At 36.0% G+C, this 26,060-nt stretch overlaps 1 protein-coding gene across 12 annotated transcripts; it reads right to left on the reverse strand.

The window, feature by feature from the left end:
• Nucleotides 1-1,762: 1,762 nt before the first annotated feature.
• On the reverse strand, nucleotides 1,763-26,060 carry LOC107858509. Of its 12 annotated transcripts, none has more exons than XM_047406504.1 (10): nucleotides 25,476-26,060; nucleotides 18,013-18,078; nucleotides 10,130-10,195; nucleotides 8,400-8,909; nucleotides 7,613-7,870; nucleotides 6,636-7,488; nucleotides 6,446-6,527; nucleotides 3,523-3,582; nucleotides 2,098-2,720; nucleotides 1,763-2,017 (listed from the first exon to the last, which is right to left on the reverse strand). In XM_047406504.1, the coding sequence occupies exons 5-6, from the start codon at nucleotides 7,798-7,800 to the stop codon at nucleotides 6,681-6,683; spliced, it is 996 nt and encodes a 331-aa protein (XP_047262460.1). In that variant the 5' UTR covers nucleotides 7,801-7,870; nucleotides 8,400-8,909; nucleotides 10,130-10,195; nucleotides 18,013-18,078; nucleotides 25,476-26,060; the 3' UTR covers nucleotides 1,763-2,017; nucleotides 2,098-2,720; nucleotides 3,523-3,582; nucleotides 6,446-6,527; nucleotides 6,636-6,680. The 12 variants fall into 12 exon arrangements, 10 of the variants coding, with proteins under 10 accessions (XP_047262460.1, XP_047262457.1, XP_047262461.1 ...); XM_047406501.1 differs by lacking the exon at nucleotides 8,400-8,909 and adding an exon at nucleotides 17,186-17,461; XM_047406505.1 differs by lacking the exon at nucleotides 8,400-8,909 and having other exon boundaries at nucleotides 2,098-2,443.

A 26,060-nucleotide genomic window follows, 5' to 3' on the forward strand; every position in this document is an offset into this window, starting at 1 on the left:
ATTACAACAACAATATACCCAGCTCTTAGGCATTTTAGGCATCATTAGCTCTTTGGCATTTTAGGCATAGATAAACTTTCACTGCTCTCAATTAGCACATCAGTTGTTAAAAAGGACTAGATTTCAAGTTACGCAAATCCATTAGATCCATATACTGAACCATCATCTTTCCCTACAATAGTCATCCGCGGCTATAAGAAATAAACTAAAGTTCACTAGCATTATCGTATAGTTGTTGCAGTTAAGGTCTTAAGGAAATACACCTCTGACAGTTCGACTTGCTTACAAGAAATTAAAAGATAAAGTAAGCAGCATCTAGAGAAGAAACATTGCATAAAGTTGAGTGTCAAATGCCTTGTTCCAACCTGAAGTAATAATATATATTGTAATCCTAAAATTGAAAAGAGGAAAATGAATATAACGCAATTATGAATTAACATTTTGTAAAGTATGAACTCTGACTCCATTCAGAAAACGTGCATCTTTCAGCATTTTGCGTGTCAAAATAAAATTCTACTGGAAATAAGTTAGGATACTAATGTTAGGACTTTTCAAAAGGATCACTCAATTCATCACAAGTACTTATAGGAGTTTCTTTAGACATGAGGGGTTAGTATTTCAAAGAAAGCCTTAGTTTCTTGGGATACAATAGGTCTGCATAAATTAGCAAGAGGGCCAAATATTATAGATGTCTATCTCTGGAACAAAGCAGCAATCTATAGCTACGTTGCACATTAACTGATAATCTATAGTTACAAGCATGTTGGATTGTTAAAAAAAAGTTGTTGCCAAGAAATATTTCACTACCAGGAATCTATGAACAAAGTTATTAACCTACTATGAAATAGGCAAGTTCAATATCGAGAAAGTATGCATTCCAATGCCATGCAATGTCCTAAAATATATTGGAAACATCACCACAAGATAAAAAAATGATGCCTCAACACCAATTCATTACATGATTGGCTATTCATGAAAGGTTAGCAGTAGTAAACAAGTTGTCAAAATGGGGCATCCAAGTTGATAAAGTATGGCTTTATTCTTTGATTACACATACTCAAGGAACATATGTTTTAATCTACTAAACTGAACTAGATAAAGAAGGCAAATTAGATACATGGGATGAGGAAATTATATGGTTGGCTAGACTAGTGAAAAACAAAGAGCCATGAGCTGAGATATTCATATTCATATTTGTTGTATCAATATATCTTACCTAGAATGAATGTACACAATGAAGATTTAAGGAAACCCATAGGATAAACATCGTAAGGGAGATAGTTGTTCAACTGTATCTCTTAGGGAGTAACCAGAATACAGAAAAGGTTTACTTTTCACTGGTGCTACTATATCAGTATGTTAAGCTACAAAAATAGCGATCCATTCAGCCAATAAGACAATGATTTTTCAATGTTAAAATGTTGTGTGACAACAACTTTCTGAATCTGGCAAAAAATATAAATTTTCTAAAAATCAGTAAAGTGTAGTGATAGATATAGCTTACATGAGCTTCTTCAGAGTTCTAATAATCAAGGAGAACCTTAAATTCAACTTCTGAAATATAATCAGGCCTTTTTGCATTTTAACTTTATCATTGGGATAGTGTTTATAATGTCGTCTCTTTAACCGATACTTATACATTCTCCAAGCATCTTGAATTATTTTTAAGGCCCATTTCTGTTCGGCATTAGGAATGTCATATTTCTCCTAAAAGTTGATTCAATTTGGTTAGTATAAAAATATAACACATCTTCGACTAGAATTAAGTATGAAACTTTAAACCTTGATATATTTTCACATGTCCTTTTTTGTGTTCACTTTCTTTCAAGTCTTAACAGTGAGATGGCAAAAGGTCGAATTCCTTGCCAGTGTGCTAAGAAAACTATTCAACTCTTGTACAACTCCTACAGTAGGACCAATTGGTTGGTTGTGCTCATTTAAAACAATCAATCTAAGTTCTTTCCTCCCATGTACTCTTTGCATCTGTATTCTGTCTCTTTTTTCTTTTCAGTTGGACCTACAATAATAATGAAATAGAGACAATCAGTAATTCATCAATATTAGTTCGATGACTAAATGAAATATATATATTATTGCCTTGTACTGCGGACGATTCATTTGTATCATGAATGGTAGTATCCAGTGGCACTTCCTGCCTATCTTCTAGTGGTAGAATGCAATGTCTTTTGCTGCCCATCTTTTGAAATTGATTTTGTTGTTGAAGAGGTAGAATGCAATAACACTTGCTGCCCAATTTTTAGAACTGTTGCTTTTGCAGAACAGGCAGAACGTAGTGACTGCTGCTATCCATTTTATGGATTTGCTTGTGTTGTAGAAAAGCTAGAACATAGCACCATTTTCTGCAAGTGTTTTTGTGCTTCTTGTGCGATAGTAGAGGTAGAACCAAGAAGCAATTGCTGCACTTGTTTTTCTACTTCTTGTGCTGCAAAAGAGGAAGAATTTAGTGGCACTTGCTTCACTTTTTCTAGTAGATCCTGTACAACAAGAGGGGTAGAATACAATTGCACTTGTTCTTGCACTTGAGATCCTTCTGATGGACATTGTTACTTTTCGTATTTTGAATATGTATTTTGAACAGTTTTTTTGGTTCCTTGTAGTGAATTCTTTTACGTTGTAAGTGATCCAGCTAAAACATATCTTGCGCTTGTAAGTTTTTCGGTTTTTGTTGGACGCCTTTTTTGATTCATGACTATTCAAAACTATCAAATTCAACAAAACAGATATTAGTCCAAACAAAATAAATATTAGTCATTAAATTAACTAAGAGTAAAAAATAACACTTATAGCATGGGATAAGCAATGTATGCAGTGATATCCAAAACTTCTAATGGGTATAGTACTTCCTCACGATTCTGCAGCATTCAAAATTACTTTACCTAACGAGTTCAGAGTGTTTGTTTACTACTACAAATGCTTGATCCTGAACAGGCAAATTTTGGCAACAAGAAGCTATTGCTTTCTATACTAATGTCATTAACAAGTTGAAATAGTTCCAAAAAGAAAATTGCAAATTCAGGATATCTGATCAACATTGAGAAGTTAGCGGAGGCTGAAGTTTCAGATGCAAGAAAGATTGGCAGAAAATTGTCTTCCAATAGATTCATAATCATTCTTAGTGGAATCTGGCATTCATAATTAATATAATTCAATTTTGTCTTATATTTAAACAATTCCAAATAGATCAGCAACTGTAGAGTGTGTGAAGGATGTGTTTTATGCAACTCAATTTGAGTGATCTTCATAGATCTTTTAAAATGAAGAACTGTCAAATAGATAAAACTAGATTGGCTTGAACCAAATAATCATAAGCTCATAAGCATGAGCAAAAAGATGCACAAAATACAGCAGACATTCTGCCATTCTCTTGGATTTAATTAGCAGCGTATCCTCCAACAGTATATAAAGAGAGAAATATAGATAACAAATAACCAATACCCACTGATTGCAGTAGGTAAGTGATCATTGTACTTAAGACAGAGATAAAAGTTCAACGGCCAGAACCTGAAACTCTTGTTTTGCCTTTGCGATTCTCTCTCAATCCAAAGAGTCAATAACGTAAATCTGTATATAATAAAGCACTTAGTAAATAGATATAATCTCCAATTTATAGAGATAGGATGTGCAAGTAGTTACAGGCAGTTCACATTAAAGGGAAAATGTATGTTTGGTTTTTTATATGGAAGTTGACTTATGCATTCAATAATGATGGTTCATATGGCATATCAAATCACATTCACACATTTTCTCATTTAAAATATCTTTTTGGGGAATTTCCAAGTGATGCAGGTGTTATCCCCCAAGCTATTAAATAAATTTTTGAGATATTGGAAGCTCAAAATGTTGAATATAGAATGAAAGTAACACTACAGTTTCACTAGACTGCTATGGCAGATTACCAATCCAAATTTGGCAGAAGCTAAATGATTCAGAAGTAAAAAAAACTCAATTTCAGGAGAAAGCTCAAGCTTGACCAAGACTCTTGAAGTTTCTGTTTCATAAAAGCATGTAATAAGCTCAAGCTTGACCAAGACTCTTGAAGTCTTACTAAAATTAGCTTTCTAATCCACACAACTTACCGAATAACCAAAGAAATTCTATGCATGATATATAACCATTACTAAATCTTTAACCTTTCAAAAAAAAATTAGGAACTTTCTAAGTATCATGCTCATCCACTTTTCCCTGCGTGGATAAGTTATCTAATCTCATCTAGTTAATATCGTCTATATATAAGCTTCACTTTCACTGTGTATTCCTTTTCTTTCATGGTGTGCTAAATCTAATTAAGAGATGAATAAATTGAAACCTCTGTTATAGATTTAACTTAATGAAAACATACCATAACAACAATCATGTCTGCAAACTGGAAAAAGAAATTCATATGTCCTGTAGAAGCTGAGATCTCCAGAGAGTTTAGAGAGGTTTCGTAAGAAAGGATAACCACTAGGTGAGCAAAAGATGACAACCAAGGCACTTAAAATAAACAAGCTTTCTTCTATTGAATTAAATTGTAACTTCTCATCGAATGATACTAAGATATAAATAAAATAATTTGAAAACCTATGAAGAAAAGCGATCACATCATCTCTTCTCACTGACAAAGCTTTCAACAAAGAATGCTTTTCTGGAAAAGGTGTAGCAGCAAAGTGATATTCATGCAACCTCCTAACTCACATTCATTCTACATTCTCAATTCAAGTAAAGCCAGCCTGCTAAATATTAGAAATTGACTTCAACTATATGATGAACCAAAAGATTAATGTAACATTTATTTCCTCATAGGACATGAAGAGTAGCTAGAAAGAATGATGTATCTGTAATATCTTATAAATAGAAGAGAACAACCACAACTGAGAAACTGGTATAGCAACATAATGAATAAGAACATTAGTTGTCTTGGATTGGTTTAGCACTCAAATTTCTTTGGTTATAGATATGGTTCAGGAAGAGGAAGACCTCTATCAATACATATAAGTTCATACACTTATGAAATCATCATATTTGTCATGTATAATGCTGATGGTATTTTCATCTCATACTCTTAAATTTAACCAATTAACCTCACTGGGTATGTTGTTGTTGTTGAACCTCACTATCGCACATGGGAAAAATTTTGTTCCTTTGACTTAACCAGTTTAAGCCTACAGCTCATATATCTCTTATAGAAATTAATGAAGTTGTTCTGCGATAATTTCAGGATACTCTTCTTAGGGGAAGGAGTTCTGTAACTGGTTCAAGTAAACCAATCAAAAAAGCAGCAGTTGGAGCTACAGTCATGCTCAATATTCTAGTGGTCGGGTAAGTAAATATCGCAACACCTAATTATACAGATTATGAAACTGTATCTCTACTAAAGTTTAGCTACTATAGTTTCACAATTAATCGGGTTAACTAATTTGAATAAATACCTGGACATTCATCTTCAACTACAAGTAAACATATACAGTGATTGTAAAGTTGCACTACAAATGATAGATAATCCTTTATATCATGAGAGGAAAAAACACATTTAGAAAGACTGACACTTTATAAGGAAAAAAATTCAATAGGGCCTGATTAAGACTCTATGTTCCTACAATTGATCATACTACAGATGTACTAACTAAGAGACTGAGCAGGGTACAACATGAGTATCTCGTATTCAAACATGGTGGGATCAACATCTTTACAACATCAAGTTTGTTGGGGAGTGTTGAGACTAAAGATGTAGAAGATAATCAGCTTTGACTAGTTATGGAAATCAGTTAGTTAATCAGCTTTGACTAGTTATGGAAATCAGTTAGTTATTTAACAAATGTTTCACAAAGTTTGGTATAAGCTCATTAAGTTAGTTATAACCAACTCTGACCCGTACTAACTGACTTCTGATCGATTTACCATTGTAATTAACAAATAGTCAGGAGATACAAGAGGCGTACCAAACCAACCTACCAGCACAGATCAAGCAGTTTAAGAGCATATAATTGGTCAAGGTGAACATTGGTTTCTATATTAATATATGGAAGCGCAGTAAAACAAAATGAAGAATGGAAAGCTTAAAAATCACATTGGAGACTGAAACAATCCAAAAGCAAAATATTTCTCTGCAACAAGCAGCCAAAATGGTTAACTTTTCTTATACAATCGACTTTATTTTATGGTGCGGCAAAAATAAATATCATTTCAACTTTTGATCATCTGAACAGAAACCTAAGTCATATGCTAAGCATCAAGCTTAAGCCAACACTAGAGACTAATCCCATAAGAACTTGGTACAAGAATTTAAAGTACAAGTACAAAAAAGCAGATTAAGACGACAAAAATTGGGTATATGCAAGAATTACTAACGAAACCTTTTAACAAATGTGCACTAGGTGGTATCAGTTTTTGAAGGATACCAATAATGTGATATATACACAATCGCCTCTAATCTTTCAATACATACCTTGTGTGGTCCGCAAATCTATCAATAGTGAAGTTTCTACACTCTAATCCACTAGCTTTGATCAAATCAAAATAATAAAAACCTGTAAATTTGAAGCAACTTAAAATAAGATTCTAAGTAAAAATAAAAAATAATTGAATATAAATAAAGAGAACCATAAATTGATTTTTAAAGGATACTGATCACTCACTTGACAAAAAATATTACAAAAGTAAGAAAATTCAAAATTACTCCTTTAATCATCTGCCTCCATCCAATCCCAATCAGTATCATCAATCTCATCCTCCTCATCCAATATTTCTTTAGTTGTATCTTTTAAATCTTGTGCATTAGAAGACATATGAACAATATTAATGGGTACATCGTCTCTTGACCACCTTATGTCAGCATTATTCAATCTACTTAAGGAACCAATTTCATCATTAGGCTCCCTCCAAAATGTTTCTCCAATATTTGGAGAATTCTTTTCCACTAAATCATACACATCAATAGGAACTTTATTCCTTAAATAGTAAACCCCTTTTTCAATTGGATCCTCCACATAAAAAACTTGATGAACTTGCGATGCCAATACAAAAGGGTCATCTGTACTACATAATCTGTTGAGGTATATATGAGTTAACCCGTATTCATCTACTTCGTTATAAAACCAATCACATCCAAACAAAACAACACTAAAACAACCATAATAATCAATCTCAATGACATCATGAATAACTCCATAATAGATAACTTCTCCATTAATGGGATTTTGGTCCCTAGCACTAGCAAAACTATCAGTTGTTGCTGATAAAGTCACTCCACTATTTTGAGTCTTGCATGGAGTATCTTGAGCTTTAGTATGAAATCGGTATCCATTAACCCAATATGCAGTATATCTCTTGGCCACCCAATTAGGCCCTTTAGCCAACCTTAATAAATAATCGGGCATTTCAACATTTTTAACTTTCTCTTCAAACCAATTGCTGAATTCCTGACTATGATTCCTTGCTCTTGACAAAGCATTTGATCTAGTAGCATTACTCATTAAATTCTTATGTTCCCTACAATCATGATATTTTCAATTTAATCATATGGCCTTTATAAATCAAGCTAAATGTACCTTAATTGTTAGAACAAATTAAATGATGTTTAAAATATAAATAATTGTTCTATAATTTATCTTACTCAATAAACTTTTTCACTTGCTCATCTCCGGTGTTGAATAGGGCATACTGATGTGCTTCATAACGTAATTGTGAATCCATCAAAAAAGTGGAATCTTTTTTCTTCTCACGTCCAATCGGATGACCTATCTTAGGGAATATAGGCGACATATTTTGAATGCATTCACCATCCTCAGCTTGTTCCTTCATTTCATACCTACTAAATTATGTCTTCACACCATCATGTAGGTATCTTGAACAAAAAAGTCAAAACATTCTTCTGCAAAAAAACCATCTGCTATTAATGCTTCTGCACAAGATCGATTACGAACAAATGCCTTCAACTTACATAATTTTCTCTTAATAGGATACATCGAACGACAATGAGTTGGACCCCCAAGCTTAATTTCATTCACTAAATAAATAGGCAAATGTGTCATTATATCAAAATATGTTGGATGAAAAAAAAATTCAAGATCACAATTTATTTCAATAATTTTAGACTCCAATTTTTCAAGATAACTCCTCCTTATAACCTTACTACAGATCGCTCGAAAGAAATTTTCCAACCTAATCAAGGATAATGAAATATTCTTGGGCAGCACTTTTCTAACGACAATCTGAAAAAAATAATGCAATATAATATGAGCATCATGACTCTTGTATCCTGATATTTTTATCTCATTTACATGCACACAGTCTGGTATATTTGAAGCACACTCTTTTGGTAACTTGGCATTTTTAATGATACTGCAAAACAATTTTTTTTGTTCTATCTTCATAAAAAAACTAGATTTAGCTACACTTACACTTCCAGCATCATCTTCTTTTGGTTGTAGCTCCTTTCGTATCCCCATCTCTTGTAAGTCAGCGAGAATTTACATGATCTTTTGACTTCCCATCTATCACTAATAATGTCCCAAGCAAACTATCACTTATATTCTTTTCTATGTGCATAGGATCAAGATTGTTCCTTAATTTGTTGTGTGGCCAATATAACAATTCAAAAAAGATGGATCTTTTCTTCCATGGGCCCTAATTATCCCGAGACCTCTTCTTTTTTCCCTTAACAAAAGTATGGTTGAAATCTTGTAACTCTTCAAGTACTTGTATACCTGACAAAGGTGTAGGGGCAGATCTATGCTCCTCTTTACCATCAAATGACCTCTTATCTTTTTGAAAAGGATGATCAGGAGGCAAAAATCTTTGATGACCCAAGTAACACATCTTACGACTATGTTTGAGATACTGAGAGCATGTGCCATAATTACAAGTAGGGCATGCAAATTTTTCCTTGGTTCTCCATCCTGAAAGTATTGCTAATGCTAGAAAATCACTAACTGTCCATAATAAGGTTGCATGCATTTAGAATATTTAGTTGGTTTCAGCATCATATGTTTCTATTCCATGTTCCCATAATTTATTCAATTCTTTTATTAATAGTTGAAGGTACCCATCAATATCATTTCCAGGAGATGATGGACCTGGAATTATCATTGACAAGATAAGATACTCTGACTTCATGCAAATCTATGGTGACAGATTATAGTTCATCAATATAACTGGCCACGTGCTATGAGAAATACTCATGGTTCAAAATGGGTTGAAACCATCACTTGCAAGACCAAGCCTAACATTACGAGGATCTCTTGAGAAGTCTTGGTATAAACTATCAAAATTTTTCCATGCTTCTCCATCGGCAGGATGCCTTATATTCCCATCTTTGGGCCATTCATTAGCATTCCATCTCATTGCTGCAACTGTTTCAGGAGACATGAACATTCTTTGAAGCCTAGGCTTTAAAGAAAAGTACCTTAAAGCCTTTGCAGAAATTTTTGACATTGCATTACTTGAAGAATGACTAACACTTTTCCATCTAGAAGACCCACAAATAGAGCAATTATCTATGTTCTCATTTTCCTTCCAAAACAACATGCAATTATTAGGGCAAGCATGTATTTTTTCATAATGAAGACCCGAATCTCTTATTACTTTTCTCATGCAACACACACAAAAACACTCATACAACAGAAATTCAACATTAATTTTTAGAAAAATAAAATAGACTAGCCTTAAAATTATTTCTTCAGCTAAAATTTCACAGATTGAAGAAAACCCTAGAATTTTTTGACTTCACAGATCAGAGAAACTCCAAGTATATGAGAAAAATTGAAAAGTATGTGTAAGGCCTCGAAAATGGGTCCCGGGACGTCACACGGTGCTTAAGGCTACAAGTAGCCCCAAGCTAACCTTTTGAGCCTACTAACATATCAAAACACTAAAATAAGGATGTTGGTAGCAATATCATGATAACCCATCATACCCAGTCTAACTGAAATGCGGATAAGTACTATAAAAGTAACAAAATATAGAACCTCTGACAATTCTGACAAATCCATCCTGACAAGCCTCTACTACTCAATGTACTACTGAGCCATTGGGACAGGCCCCAACTGACCGAACTCAAAGGATTAAAAGTAAATAACTCATAACGAAACTAAAAATCTGAATAACACATCCTTGAAACATGAGGACTCACCACTGCAGAAGATGTAGATCAATGTGCTCGGGAATCACTATCGAGCCTGGGACTGAGCACCTAAACCTACATAACGAGAAAATATAGCCCACATACGAATATGTGGGTCAGTACCATGGAAAATGTACCGAGTATATGGGGTGTATGCAATTTCAATAACTAAATATCACAAGTTTTATAAAAAAAAACATGTGTGCTGATATAAATGACTCAAGTAGCTTAAATTAAACCATCATTATCATGGATGAATAATACATGTAAGGTAAAACAAGTGAGTCATTACAATAAGTTCTCAATTAACATTCTTCTCGGTTTCAAACTTTTAAAGCAATCAAACCTCAAAACAACTCTTTTTAGAACATAACATTTCAATCTTTCGGGAACAAGAAACTTTCTCAAAATGATAGTTTAAAACCTTACACACTTTTCTTAGATAGAGTAGCAACACACTATGGGAGTTTCTCATAACCGACATAAACCATGTGAGTTACATGGAGTCCAACGTCTAACCCACGTTGGGGAGGGCTGTCCTATCCTTGCCATAGGAGTAGGACCTTAGTCATTTGATTCACTAGTGATCACTATATCAGCCTCAGGCTTATATCCTATGGGGGCACGTAGTTCTAGGGAAGTACCACACTTTCCGCTCGGTGCTAAATACTACTCTCGGACTTTGCTCAGAAATTTTAATTAGCCTCAGGCTCATAATTTTAAACAAAATCCATAATAAACAATTCAACAATTTGCATCGGGAGCCAATATGCTACCCCTATTATCATAAATTAATCAAAAGTGTGGATTTCTTTTCTCGCTTGGGTTCAAAATCAACTCTTTCACGACCAAAAAGGTCAAAATTCTTTCTACATCATGTCAAATTATTCAATTCTCAAGATACTTATGACACATAATTTCTCAAAATATCAATTTCAACTAGGGTTCAAAGACCCATATAATAATATCACAATAAAACCATCAAGATTCATGTTTTACTTCGTAGACATATGTATAAATCACTTTAACTCGAAAAAATTCAACTTTATGTATAACCATGTCAACATTCTCATGAAAGCAATATAAGGTATCAATTCATACTTCAAATTCATAGGAAAACGTATAAAACCATGTACCTTTGTAAAAGAAAACCAATTTTGGGCACAAGAACGAAAGGATGTTCTTGTTGAAAAGCCCCACATACCTTTATAGTAATGAAATTGTTGAAAGATTGGACCTTCAACCTTGATTGTGCAACCCTAGTTGTTTTGCTTTTATTGTGCTATTGGATGATGTGCTTAAACTGATAATAGGGTTATGATGTGATTAGGAATAGTTAAATTTGTAAGGTTATGTTTAGAGATGTGTAAGGAATGTTAAAAGGCTTAGTTATCCTCGAAATTACTCAAAAACGGAGTGTTTTCGCTACTGGAACCCTAAGTGTGTGTCGTACACCTCATCGTAGATGCTAGATGTGTGTCGCACACCTTATCGCACAAGCTAAGGTATGCGTCGCACAGCTTATTGCACACTTGAGGGTGTGCGTTGCACAATCTATCGCACACCCAATCCAATAGCCATGTACAATTGGTTAGGCGATGCACTCCACTTTGCAAGGCCATAACTTCTTGTTCGTGTGTCGAATTTTGATAAAATTGGTATCGTTGGAAAGTTAATCTAATTCTCTAAAATTTAGTGGGTCGAAATATACAAGAATACCATATATTTATCACGTTATGCTCGCTCAAAGATGGCCCTCGGAAAATCAAACACTAAAACTTGATGGATTCAAAAACTCTTAGCTTGCATTACCCTAAGTGACTCATATGAATACATTTAACACATCATAAGCTTCTTATCACTAGGATACTCATGGTAAGTCATGTGCTCAAATACAAATTACAGGATAGAAGGTTTCACATGCAGGAACAACGGTTCGTGTTCTAGCTTAGAAATGTACGGGGTATTACAATATCTCCCCCTTGGGGACATTCGTCCTCGAATGATGCTCAATAGGTTGTGAATACGGAGAAAAACTAAGGGTACACAGCTGAAACATCTTGCTAAACGGATTCCACTTCTTTCTAACTTTTGAATACTTCATAGAATGAATAAACGCATAGTAGGAATGACTATACAGTTGTAACATGACTAAAAAGGAGCTGAATTAAGAGAGAATGATACCTTTGGCTTAATCGGGATTTGCGGAGAAGAGGTGCGGGTACTTGGTTCGCATATCAGCCTCAGCTTCCCAAGTAGCGCCCTCAACAGATTGGTTCCGCCACAACACTTTGACCAAGGAAACTTCTTTGTTCCTTAGCCTCCGGACTTGGTGATCTAGAATCTCAATAGGAACCTCATCAAACGAAAGACTGTCATGAACATTAGGGCTTTCCGAAGGATTTACAACAACACAATCACCAACGTGTTTCCTAAGCATGGAAACATGAAAGACAGGGTGAACAGCTCACAACTCTGCAGGTAACTCAATCTCATAAGCCACTCTTCTTACACGATTCAGGATCCTATAAGGACCGACGTAGCAGGGACTAAGCTTTCCTTTCTTCCCAAAACTCTTCACCCCCTTCATGGGTGAAATTTTTAGGTACACCAGATCATCCACTTCAAACTCCAAGTCTCTACGCCTCACATCTGCATATGACTTTTGGCGACTCTAAGCTATCTTCAACCTCTCTCTAATCAACTTTACTTTCTCTATTACCTCAAATACTGTATCAGGTCCAGTTATAGTAGCCTCACCAACCTCGAAATAACCTATGGGTGATCTATACCCTCTACCATACAAAGCCTCAAATGGTGCCATCTGGATGCTAGAATGATAACTGTTGTTATACGTGAACTCAATTAGTGGCAAATTCTCATTCCAACTACTTCTAAAGTTGAGAGCACACGCTCTCAACATATCCTCCAAAGTCTGGATGGTCCTCTCGTCCTGACCATCCGTATGCGGGTGGAACGCGGAACTTAAATGAACCTGGGTACCCAGACCCTTCTGAAATGCCCTCCAAAACTGAGAAGTGAACTGAGTACCCCTATCCAAAATGATAGACAAGGGAACTCCATGCATCCTGACTAACTCCCAAATATACAGTCTTGCATAGTCCTCATCCGAATAGGATATGTGCACGGGCAAGAAATGTGCTGACTTAGTCAGCCTATCAACAACAACCCAAATAGAATTGTGATGGCATCGGGAAAGAGGTAGACCAGTCACGAAATCTATATTAATCTCTTCCCACTTCTAAGTAGGAATACCAAACTCTTGCATCACATCACCAAGTTTTTGGTGCTCAACGTTAACCTGCTGACATGTTGCACACTTCGCCACAAACTTAGCTATATCTTTCTTCATACCACTCCACCAATAGATTTCCCGTAAGTCATGGTACATCTTGGTAGCACTGGGATGAATAGAATACCGCGCACCATGCTCTTCAGCCATGATTCTCTACCTTAGATCATTAACATTCGGAACACACAACCTACCCTGCAGCCTTAACACACCATCTCTTCCTTGGGACAAAACCTCTACTCTTTGGTCCTTGACTAACTCTTTCAATCTGACCAAGCTAGCATCTAAGTCCTGTTTCTCCTTTACTTCCAAAACTAAGGATGATTCTGAACTACTCTGAACCAACATACTCCCCTCAGCAGAATCAAGCAGCCTGACACCCATCCTAACTAAACGGTGCACATCACGAGCCAACTCTTACTTACCTTCCTAAACATGCGAAACGCTACCCATGGACACCCTGCTAAGGGCATCTGCCACTATATTGGCCTTGCCCGAATGATACAACATGCTCATATTATAGTCTTTTAGCAATTCTAACTACCTCATCTACCTAAGGTTCAACTCTTTTGGGTAAACACATACTGTAAGATTTTATGATCATTAAAAATATCTACATGCACACCATACAAATAATGTCTCCAGATTTTTAAAGTAAACACTACAGCAGCCAACTCTAAGTCATAGGTCGGGTAGTTCTTCTCATAAGATTTCAACTGCCTAGAAGCGTAGGCTATAACTTTCCCCTTTTACATCAACACACAACCCAAACCCACTCTCAAAGCATCACAATATACCATAAAACCATCTACACCATCAGGCAAGATCAACACAGGAGCAAAAGTGAGTCTAGTCTTTAACTCCTGAAAACTCTTCTCGCAGAAATCAGACCAGAGAAACTTTACCTTCTTTTAGGTCAACCGAGTCATGAGGGACGCAATAGAAGAACAACAACAACAAACCCAGTGCATTCCCACCTAGTAGGGTCTGGGGGGGTAAGATGTACGCAGTCCATACCTCTACCTCTGATGAAGTAGAAAGGCTGTTTCCAATAGACCCCCGGCTCAAGGCACGAGATACCACACAAACACATAGTGCAGCACAGAAGCAGATTACATAACATAAATACGGCACCCATAAGTAATATAAAGCAGAGGAAAGCAGGGGAAAGCACACAGATTCGTAATACAACATGGAACACGGAACACGGAATCATGACAAGAATAAAACCCCCACCAAATAATTCCCTACACTAGCGACCCGAACTGGCCCTAATCCTCTGCCGTAATTCGCGTCCTCCAGACCTTCCTATCTAGGGTCATGTCCTTGGTGAGCTGTAACTGTTCCATGTCCCGCCTAACCACCTCACCCCAGTACTTCTTCGGCCTACCCCTACCCCGCCTAAAACCATCCAATGCTAGCCTCTCACACCTACGGACCGGGGCATCCATGCCCCTCTTCTTCACGTAGAGAACCCTTTAATGAAACGGCGGCAATATCCAGATAAACCTAAGAAACTCCTAATATCGGATGGAGAGATAGGCCTAGGACAATTTCTTACAGCTTCTGTCTTTTAGGGATCAACTCTAATACCTTCAGAAGAAATAATATGACCCAGAAACGCAACTGACCTTAGCCAAAATTCACACTTATTGAACTTGGTGAACAATTGATGATTTCTAAGAGTTTGCAAGAGGATTCGGAGATGGTCTGTATGATCATCCTCATTACGGGAATATACAAGAATATCGTCAATAAACATAATAATGAACATATCAAGATATGGCTCGAACAATCGATTCATGAGGTCCATAAAAGCTGTGGGGACATTGGTTAGCCCAAAAGACATGACAAGAAACTCAAAATGACCATAGCGGGTTTGGAAAGCTATTTTCAGGACGTCACACTCTCTTACTTTAAGTTGGTGATAGCCAGATATATGGTCTATCTTGGAAAAAAAACTCGCACCTTTCATCTGATCAAACAAATCATCTATTCTCGAAAGGGGATACTTATTTTTTACAGTGACTTTGTTAAGTTGATGATAGTCAATGTACATACGCAAAGAACCATCTTTCTTTCGCACGAATAGCACAGGTGCACCCCAAGGAGAAACACTGGGCCTTATGAAACCTTTGTCTAATAGATCTTTTGAGTTGCTCTTTCAACTCCTTAAGTTCTGCGGGTTCCATATGGTAGGGAGAAATAGAAATGGGTTGGGTGTTGAGAAGAAGATCAATCCTAAAATTTATCTCTCTATCGGGAGGTATCCCTAAAAGATCTTTCGAAAACACGTCAGGAAATACATTAACAATGTTGACTGTTTGAAGAGTTGGAGTCTCAGACTTAATGTCTTTAACTCTAACCAAATGATATATGCATCATTTGGAAATAAGTTTTTCTTTGAGATATGAGATAAAATGACTCTTAGGGGGTACGAAATTTCTAGACCATTCTAAAACTGGCTCACCTGAAAGCTGAAATTTGACCACATGAGTATGACAGTCTATAGATGCATAGCAAGAGTGAAGCCAATCCATACCCAGGATAACATCAAAATCCGCCATGTCTAACTCTATCAGATCAGCAAACATGACTCTACGAAGGATCGTAACAGGACACTTTTTATACACTTTCTGGGCAAAAATAGACTCACCCACTGGGGTAGAAACTAGGATAGGCTCAGGAATATTTTCAGGACTCAATTCAAAGTTCACAGCAACTAGAGGTGTCACATACGAAAAACTTGACCCAGGGTCCAACAATGCATAAACATCAAACTGAAATACACGGAGTATACCAGTAACGACGTTGAGAGAGTCCTCCTGCTCTTGGCGGGATGGTAGAGCATAGAACCTGATCTGGCGCTAACCGCCAGCAGCGCTAGAAGAAGCACCCTGAGTAGGGGCTGGATGAGTTACCGGAGTTGGAGTATTAGTAGTTTGAGTATGAGTGCGAACATCATGTTTCCCCTGCCTAGCATGCGGCACTCTTTAAGTCTGTGACCCAGGTCACCACACCCAAAGCAGCCTCTCTTCTCACCCCAACACTCACCTGGACGGTTCCAACCACACTTAGCACATGGAGGATAATTAGGCCTGCTACCAATACTGTGATGAGACTTAGACATAGATGGCTTATTTCCTTGCTCCTGCCCGCCTCCAGGCGTGGGAGTGCTAGCTGATGACGGTGCTGGCATAGATGAACGGCTTTGAAACTGAGGGGTGATTCTCTCTCTGAGACCTGGTCTGACCATAATTGTGTTGCTCGGATCTAGCCCTCTTATTCCCCTTCACTCTTTCTCTCTCCTTGAGCTTGTCTACCTCAATTTGTTGGGCATAAAGCATCAACCTAGCCAGATACATATCCCTATTTAACATAGCTGTCTTGCACTCCTCCAACACCAAACCCGAAACACCTGTCACGAACTTGCTCATGCTAGAATGGGAATCAGCAATCAAGTTAGAAGCATATTTTGCCAATTTGTTAAACTTTAAGAAGTACTCCTTAACAGTCATGGAGCCCTGCCTCAAATTCATGAACTCCTCAACTCTCGCCTCTCTCATCTCCAATGGAAAGAACTTATCCAAGAACACATCCTGGAATACCTGCCAAGTCAAAGGGGCAGTACCCTCCCCTCTCTCCTTCTTCCATGCAACAACCCAGTCATGAGCAATGTCTTTCAACCTGTAGGATGCCTTCTAAACACTTTCTTCGTCAGATACATACATTACCTGCGTAATCTTCCTTACCTCTTCAAGAAATAACTATGGGTCTTCACCTGCCTTAGACTCGTAAAACTCCGGCGGACTCATCCGCATGAAATCATGAATTCTAGCAGCAACTGAGTCACATCCTTGCTGAAGTGAAACTAGGCCTGATTTGCCTGGGCATTGGCGGTGACAGCTTGGGCCAGCACCTGAAAGGTTGCCTGGAACTCAAGCGTAGGATACATTTGCATTAAGGGGGTCAGCGAGCTGAGGTTACTGATCATTGTTGTTTCTATGAGCTCGACGGAGAGGCATTTTCTAAAATAAGAGAGCACGAATCAATAGCTAATAGAGACAAATTTAAGCATGATGGACTTGAAAGAAAGAAATAACTTTTTCCTAAAATGTCTCGTAGCCTCTTGCTCATAGATATGACGCGCTACACACCGATGATCAAGACTCTACTTAACGTGGCTTGTTAGACTCCCTAGGACTCCTTAAACCTTAGGCTCTGATACCAAGTTTGTAATGCCCCAAAAACGAGTCCCGAGATGTCACACGGTGCTTAAGGCTACAAGTAGCCCCAAGCTAAGCCTTTGAGCCTACCAACATATCTAAACACTTAAATAAGGATGTTGGTAGCAATATCATGATAACCCATCATACCCAGTCTAACAGAAATACGGATAAGTACTATAAAAGTAACAAAATACGAAACCTCTAACAATTCTGACAAGCCTCTACTACTCAATGTACTACTGAGCCATTGGGACAGGCCACAATTGACTCGAACTCAAAGTATCAAAAGTAAATAACTCATAATGAAACTGAAAATCTGAATAACACGTCCTCAAATCATGAGGACTCACCACTGCAGAAAATGTAGATCAATGTGCTCGGGAATCACTATCGAGCCTGGGACTGAGCACCTGAACCTACATAACGAGAAAATGTAGCCCATATACAAATATGTGAGTCAGTACCATGGAAAATGTACAGAGTATATGGAGGTGTATGAAATTTCAATAACTAAATATCACAAGTTTTATATAAAAAAAAACATGTGTGCTGATATAAATGACTCAAGTAGCTTGAATTAAACCATCATAATCATGGATGAATAATACATGTAAGGTAAAACAAGTGAGTCGTTACAATAAGTTCTCAATTCACCTTCTTCTCGGTTTCAAACTTTTAAAGTAATCAAGCCTCAAAACAACTCTCTTTAGAACATAACATTTCAATCTTTCGGGAACAAGAAACTTTTTCAAAATCATAGTTTCAAACCTTACACACTTTTCTTAGATAGAGTAGCGATACACTATGGGAGTTTCTCATAATCGACATAAATCATGTGAGCTACATGGAGTCCAACGTCTAACCCACGTTGGGGAGAGTTGTCCTATCCTTTCCATCGGAGTAGGACCGTAGTCATTTAATTCACTAGTGATCACTATATCAGCGTTAGGCTTACATCCTATGGGGGCACGTAATTCTAGGGAAGTACCACACTTCTCGCTCGGTGCTAAATACTACTCCCGAACTTTGCTCAGAAATTTTAATCAGCCTCAGGCTCACAACTTTAAACAAAATCCATAATAAACAATTCAACAATTTTCATCGGGAGCTAATATGCTACCCCTATTATCATAAATTAATCAAAAGTGTGGATTTCTTTTCTCGCTTAGGTTCAAAATCAACTCTTTCACGACCAAAAAGGTCAAAACTCTTTCTACATCATGTCAAATTATTCAATTCTCAAGATACTTATGACACATAATTTCTTAAAATATCAATTTCAAATAGGGTTCAAAGACCCATATAATAATATCACAACAAAACCATCAAGATTCATGCTTTACTTCGTAGACATATGTATAAATCACTTTAACTCAGAAAAATTCAACTTTATGTATAACCATGTCAACATTCTCATGAAAGCAATATAGGGCATCAATTCAGACTTCAAATTCATAGGAAAACGTATAAAACCATGTACCTTTGTAAAAGAAAACCAACTTTGGGCACAAGAACGAAAGGATGTTCTTGTTGAAAAGCCCCATATACCATTATAGTAATGAATTTGTTGAAAGATTGGACCTTCAACCTTGATTGTGCAACCCTAGTTGGTTTGCTCTTATTGTGCTCTTGGATGATGTGCTTAAACTGATAATAGGGTTATGATGTGATTAGGAACAGTTAAATTTATAAGGTTATGTTTAGGGACGTGTAAGGAATGTTAAAAGGCTTAGTTATCCTCGAGATTACTCAAAAATGGAGCGTTTTTGCTGCTAGAACCCTAAGTGTGCGTCGCACACCTTATCGCAGATGCTAGGATCTGCGCCGCATACCTTATAGCACAAGCTAAGGTATGCGTCTCACACCTTATCGCATACTTGAGGGTGTGCGTCGCACAATCTATCACACACCCAATCCAATAGCCATGTGTAATTGGTTAGGCGATGCACTCCACTTTGCAAGGCCATAACTTCTTGCTCGAGTGTCGGATTTTGGTAAAATTGGTATAGTTGGAAAGCTAATCCGATTCTCTAAAATTTGGTGGGTTGAAATATAAAAGAATACCACATATTCATCATATTATACTCACTTAAAGATAGACCTTGGGAAATCAAACACTAAAACTTGATGGATTCAAAAGCTCTTAGCTTGCATTACCCTAAGTGACTCATATGAATACATTTAACACATCATAATCTTCTTCTCACTAGGATACTCATGGTAAGACATATGCTCAAATACAAATTATAGGATAGAAGTTTCACATGAAGGAACAATGGTTCGTGTTCTGGCTTAGAAATGTACGGGGTATTACAGTATGCTTCATCCATGCTCTAATTTTACATAAATATCATAGATTTGGGCATGAGATTTGTGCGACTAGTGAGATTTGGATGGTTCTAGTGAGAAATGGTAGGTTCTTGAGTGAGATTTGGATGTCGTGATGTTTTGTTTAGTGAGAGAAATGAAGGGTTCTAAACTATTATTTTCGCGGGTTATGAAAACTTTGGGCCCTAAATTTTTTATTTTGGCGGGTTATGTATGAAAAAAATAAGAGGGGAAATTGAAGGGATTTATAAGCGTTGTATAATTAATAAGTAGGTGTTGCAATAAATTTTTTTTATGGCAATGGTTTTTAAACTGTTGTTATATGTATACCTATGTCAACGGTTATACATAAGTGACAACGGTTGTGTCACTAAACCATGACATTAGAGTCAAACTTTTTGGCAAAGGTTGTAATCGTTGCTATAGACTGTCTATAGCAACAGTTTCTGAACCATCGCTACAAAATTGTTGCCATAGGCCCAATTTCTGATAGTGGTACCTCTAAAGTGGCCACCATACATTAAAGCGGGGTTCGCTTAAACGGACCTCAGCCAATTAGCTAAGGTTGCTTAAGCATTCTCATGGGTGCTAAAGCATTAGCTGCTAAATTGGAACCATGAGCACTAAAATGGTCATATCAGGTACCAGGCACCAGATTTTACTAAGGGCAAATGGACTCCAACCATATGTTCAGGATTCGTTCAAAGCCCCGTGAATGTAAACAAACTATGCTGCCATACCAAATTTGGTATTTTGATCTTAATAGAACTATAGAAACTTTCATCTGAGGTCATATTGACTAAATATATTGGCCACACTTATAGTTCCATTTTTCATATAATTTGCCCAATGTTCCAAAATGAGTTTGGAAGCCTCGGGACCCAAACCAAGGATCCCTCTAACCTAAGATCAATGTTCTAGAGCTGATAGCAACGTCAAAATTCTCATTTGAGGTCATCTACGAGGAGTTGTAATATGAGACTAAATCCTAAATAGCAAAAGCTCTAAAATAGAAAAATGAGCCTAAAACCCAAATGAACTGTCCAATAACCAAATCAACAGTTCTATCAAGTCAAAAATAACCTGTAGCATCTGTGGGAAGACTCAAAACATCAAAAATTCATATAAATCAAGGAAAAAAAACTAGAAGGTCATTACATAGATATATAGTGTGCAACAGATGTATCTCCCAAAATTCTAAATACAGCAAAATCTGCTAGAAAAGAAAAGAAGTGGGTTCTTGGTTAGGCTTCTCAACCTATAAGAAAATAGCCAAAGAAAAATATAGTTAATAATTAGTCCATATGATAATAAAGGCTTTAATAGACCTGTTAAGTCTCAAAAGTCTTTTTAGAGAGTGGAGATATTGAACAATTTTCATAAGTTCACTTTTATAGCTCTGTTAGAGTCTTTTTAACATGTGTGAACTATAAAGAGAGATAAGAGGAGGCTGAAAATGCCCATAGTGTCTCATAATCTAAGTGGAAGATTTTTTTTCACTAACCAAGGTTTTGATTCAACTATCATCAGCAAAACTAAGAAGCAGTTGACTATTTTCTTAAAAAATTAGATTCTTGATTACACTTTTCTAGTTACAACAGTTTATGCTAAATGTGATGAAAGTCAGAGACTAAATTTGTGAGATGAGATATATACTACTGCAAGTAGTGTCTCAGGTCCATAGGTGATTGGTGGAGATTTCAATATTGTTCTTAATACTTTAGAAAAGATTGGTGTACTCCCTGTAACTGCAGTAGAGGTAGAAGATTTCCATACTTGTATAGAATCTTATAATTTATTATAAACTCAGCACAAGGGTATCCCATTTACTTGGTGGAATAAAAGAGCAACTGATGGTTGAATTTCTAAAAGGTTAGATAAAGTCTTAATTGATGGTGAATTTATGGAGCTTTATGCCCAATGTGAAGTGGAATACATACCAAGGGATGATTCAGACCATGCTTCATTACTTTTGAGTTGTGGTTACCGTGTCAATAATGTTAAAAAACCTTTTAAATTCATAAGTTTTGGACTAAACATAAGAGCTTTAAAGGGGTTTTTGAATGAATTGGGACTTAAAGGTTTCTGCAAACCCTTTTTGGACTTCAAAAGAAAGATAAGCTGGTGAAAAAGGCTCTTTTGTATGTGGATCAGGGCTACATTTAGAGAATTTTTTCAACAATTGGTGATAATAAAGTAAATTACGAAGATGAAAAAAAAATATTTAGAGAATTTTATTCAGCAAAATGGGGCAGTGATGCAAAAGGCTAAAGTAGAGTACATCAAACATCTCCATTTGGAAGAGATTTATTGGAAACAAAAGGTTGGATATGATTGTTTTAAGTTGGTTAAGGAAAGGAGAAACAAGATAAAGATTAGTAGAATTTTAAATAACCAAGGCAGTTGGATTGAAAATGATAAATGGAATGCCGATGAAGCTGTTAGTTTCTACCAAAGGCAATTTACTCAAGAGAGGGAAGATGATGATTTATCCCTATTAAGATATATCCCTGAATTTATATCAGATGCTTAAAATATAGATTTGGAGGCCATGCAAAAGCTGCAGAGGTGAAGAAGGTTGTTTTCAGCCTAATGAGGATAGTGTCGCGGTCCAGATGGACTTTCACTATCAGACATATTGGGAAATTGTAGAACCTAACATTTACAGAATGGTGTTCAATTTTTTTATAGGTAGCATTCTTCCAAAGTTAATTATTTAAACAAACCTGGTACTTAATCCTAAGAATGATAATGTGCAATCTTTCTCAGACTTGAGACTTATTAGTGTAAGTAACTTTGTAAATAAGAGTTTGTCAAGAATTGTACATGATAGATTGGATAAAATTTTGACCAAATTAATCTCTCATAACCAGTCAGGATTTATAAAAGGAAGAAGAATCATTGAGAAGGTGTTTCCAACACAGGAATTGGTTATTGATATTAGTAAGAGAGAAAATCCTAATAATATAGTTTATAAATTAGACAGGGCTAAAGCTTATGACAGAGTTTCTTGATACTTTTTGCTGAAAGTTCTGAGGAAAATAGAATTCTCTAACAAAATGGTAGATGTGATTTGGAGATTAATCTCAGATGACTATTACTAAATTCTATTCAATGGCCAGGTTGTTGGTTTATTTCATTCAACTAAAGTGGTGTAATAAAGGGATCTATTATCCCCAACTTTGTTTATCTTGCCTGTTAAGGTTTTGACTAGGGCCCTCAACCATTTGTTTGATGATCCTTCTTACATTAGTTATGGGATGCCAAAATAGAATTCTAATCACAATCACTTATCATATGCAGATGACAATATCATATTTGCTTCCTCTAATGATTACTCCCTTGAGAAGATAATATAGGTATTGCAAGTTTATGGGAAACAATCAGGGCAAAAGGTGAATAAAAATAAAAGCTTTTTTATTTTTTACATGCATCAAAACTCTAGAAATAGAGTGGCTCACCAGGTGGAATAGAACACAAGGATTTTCGAAGGTTTTTTTTCTTTGAAATATGTTGGATGTACCATTTCTCATCCCAATAAAAGCAAAGAGGACTATGAAGATTTTCTTGAGAAAGTTTGGGGTAAACTAAAAACATAGAAAGGAAAAATGTTACCATATGGAGGAAAAATGGTATTGTTGACAAGTGTTTTACAATGTTCTTTTATATGTTATATCTACAATTGTGCCTCCAAAATATGTATTAAGGAAATACATAGGATATTTGCGAAGTTCTTTTAGAGCAACAAAAAAGATGGGAGAAGTAAACATTGGTCTATATGGTTGAAAGTAAGTGTACACAAAAAAGAAAGAGGTCTAGGCTTTAGATCCATTTATGATGCTTTCCAGTTAGATCCCTCTATGATGCTTTCCAGGAAGTGTATGCAAGGTTATGATGGAGATTAGGACATAAAAATTATTGACTAATTTCTTTTGAATAAATATTCTGAGAAGCAAATTCTAATATTGGTTGAATGGAAGAGAGGGTCTCAAGTGTGGAAAACAATGTTGGAAAATAGGAAAAAATTAGAAAAATTCATATGTTGGGAACCTAAGAGTAGCACCTTAACAATTTGGTAAGACAACTGGTCAAATATAGAACCTTTGCACTTGCAACAGTCATTTATTCAGACCTGCCCCCTTTATGGAATATAGGGTACTTTTTCAATGAGGAGGGATGGGATTTTGACAAAATGGAGGAAACTATTTCCTTAAAATATTATTGATCATGTGAAAATAAATATGAATTGTGTACAGTTTGAGAACAAGGATGATAAAACATGGTGGAGAATAACAAGCAGTGGAAAATTCACTATCAAGAGTGCTTGGGAAATGCTAAGACAAAGAACTAATGAAATATAAAATAGCAAGGTTATCTGGTGTAAAAAAATCCTTTCAAGATATCATTTTTTACATGGAGGGCCTGGTTTAGAAAGGTCCTTTTTCAATTGTTATGAATCAGCGAGATCATAACATATCTCCAAATTGTGTGTGTTATAATGTTCCACAGAGTAAAATTATTGGTCATTTATTCTTTAAAAGAGAAATTATAGAGAAGGTTTGGCAACACTATTGTACATCAGCTGGTATCATTGAGAAGAGGTTGAATTTAAAGCAAGTTATGATAGTGTGGGTTGAGAAATATGACAATCCAAGGGTCAAAGTTGTTTACGAAGCCATTCCTAATTAATTTGATGGTTTATATGAAAGAGAAGAAACAAGACAGTACATGGAGGCTCATATCACTACAGCAAATCTTGTGGAAAGCAAATGATAACATTGCAAAATTTGATAAACTAAGGTTTAACATAGAGGTTACAGGAAACTGGCCTAATATTCTAGATGCTCTAAATGGATATAGAGTGACATGTGTGACTAGGTTGGTGAGATGGAGTTCACCTCCTGAGAATTAGTTAAAAGCAAATACTGATGGGACCTCAAGGGGTAACCCTGGTCCCAGCTTAAGTGATTTTTGTAAAAGAGATGCTGGTGGAAATATTTTAGTGGCTAAAGATATGAGGATTCCAAATAATACAGTGTTGGTGGTAGAGGCTAATGTTATTAAGGAATGTCGGATCTATTGTAACATCAACAGAATGCAACAGATAGTGATTGAAACTGACTCTTGGAGTATGGTTCAGATAATATAGGGCTTTTGGTAGACTCCGTAGAGTATTTCCATGGAAGTTCAGTTCATCAAGGATTTGTTAACACTCACTTCAGTAAGAGTGGTACATTTTCTTTGAAAAGGTAACACTCTTGCTAATTTTTTCACTAATCTTGCTTTTAATTTTGTGGGTGGCTATCAATTTAATAATCTAGAAAAGGTACCAGGAAGAGGAAGAAGCATAATCAAATAGAAAAAGAATGAAACATCATACATTAGGAGAAACGTTCAACTAAATAAAGAGCATATACACTGATAAAAATCTAATCTAAACAGGTGATGAAATATATGTGAGGAAAAAAAATCCTAAGGAACTTACCTTTTTGTGAAATATTTTCATTGGATATGAAATCTACACTGGTGAGAGCTTGGGGTGGCATTTGATGCAAATATCCGAACAAGGGTAACATGAACTGCGGTTTTCACTTCCTCTTAGTAAATCCAAACACCTGCACAAAAAAAGTAAATGAGCTACGAAATGAGTATTATTGAATTCCAATTTCATAGATCTGATGGTGGTATCAACTTAATTAGAAGTTCATCCCATTGATTTGAGAAAAGGAATTAGATGATGCACAGTAACAAAGTCAACTTATCTTAGAGTGTATTGAAATGAAATAGAGCTCCATGATTTTAGCTGGAATCAAGCTTCAAGATTCACCCATGAAGTTACAATCAAGAGGATGAAAAAAATAGGTCCATGGGATTTGAGATGGAGAGTGTCTTTTGAACTTTTCTAATTTGAGTAGCTAATTTATTTTGCTTTTATTTCTTTGTATAGGTCGAATTATTTGTTAATGGGCTAGGACATTTTTGGTATTGGTTGTACAAAGATTATCTTTATTTGTATTAAATGGTCCAATTCTCAATTTTAACTTAACAAAAGATGGTCATGATAGTCGGG

Source organism: Capsicum annuum, chromosome 2 (assembly GCF_002878395.1).
Source record: "Capsicum annuum cultivar UCD-10X-F1 chromosome 2, UCD10Xv1.1, whole genome shotgun sequence".
Taxonomy (NCBI): Eukaryota; Viridiplantae; Streptophyta; class Magnoliopsida; order Solanales; family Solanaceae; genus Capsicum; species Capsicum annuum.

Excerpts from the sequence above, each read along its gene's own strand:
- LOC107858509 (XM_047406507.1), bottom strand. The coding sequence starts at position 7,800 with ATGAAGGAACAAGCTGAGGATGGTGAATGCATTCAAAATATGTCGCCT. Across the intron at positions 7,489-7,612 it reads CAAGTGAAAAAGTTTATTGA|GGAACATAAGAATTTAATGA; the intron begins GTAAGATAAATT and ends TCATGATTGTAG.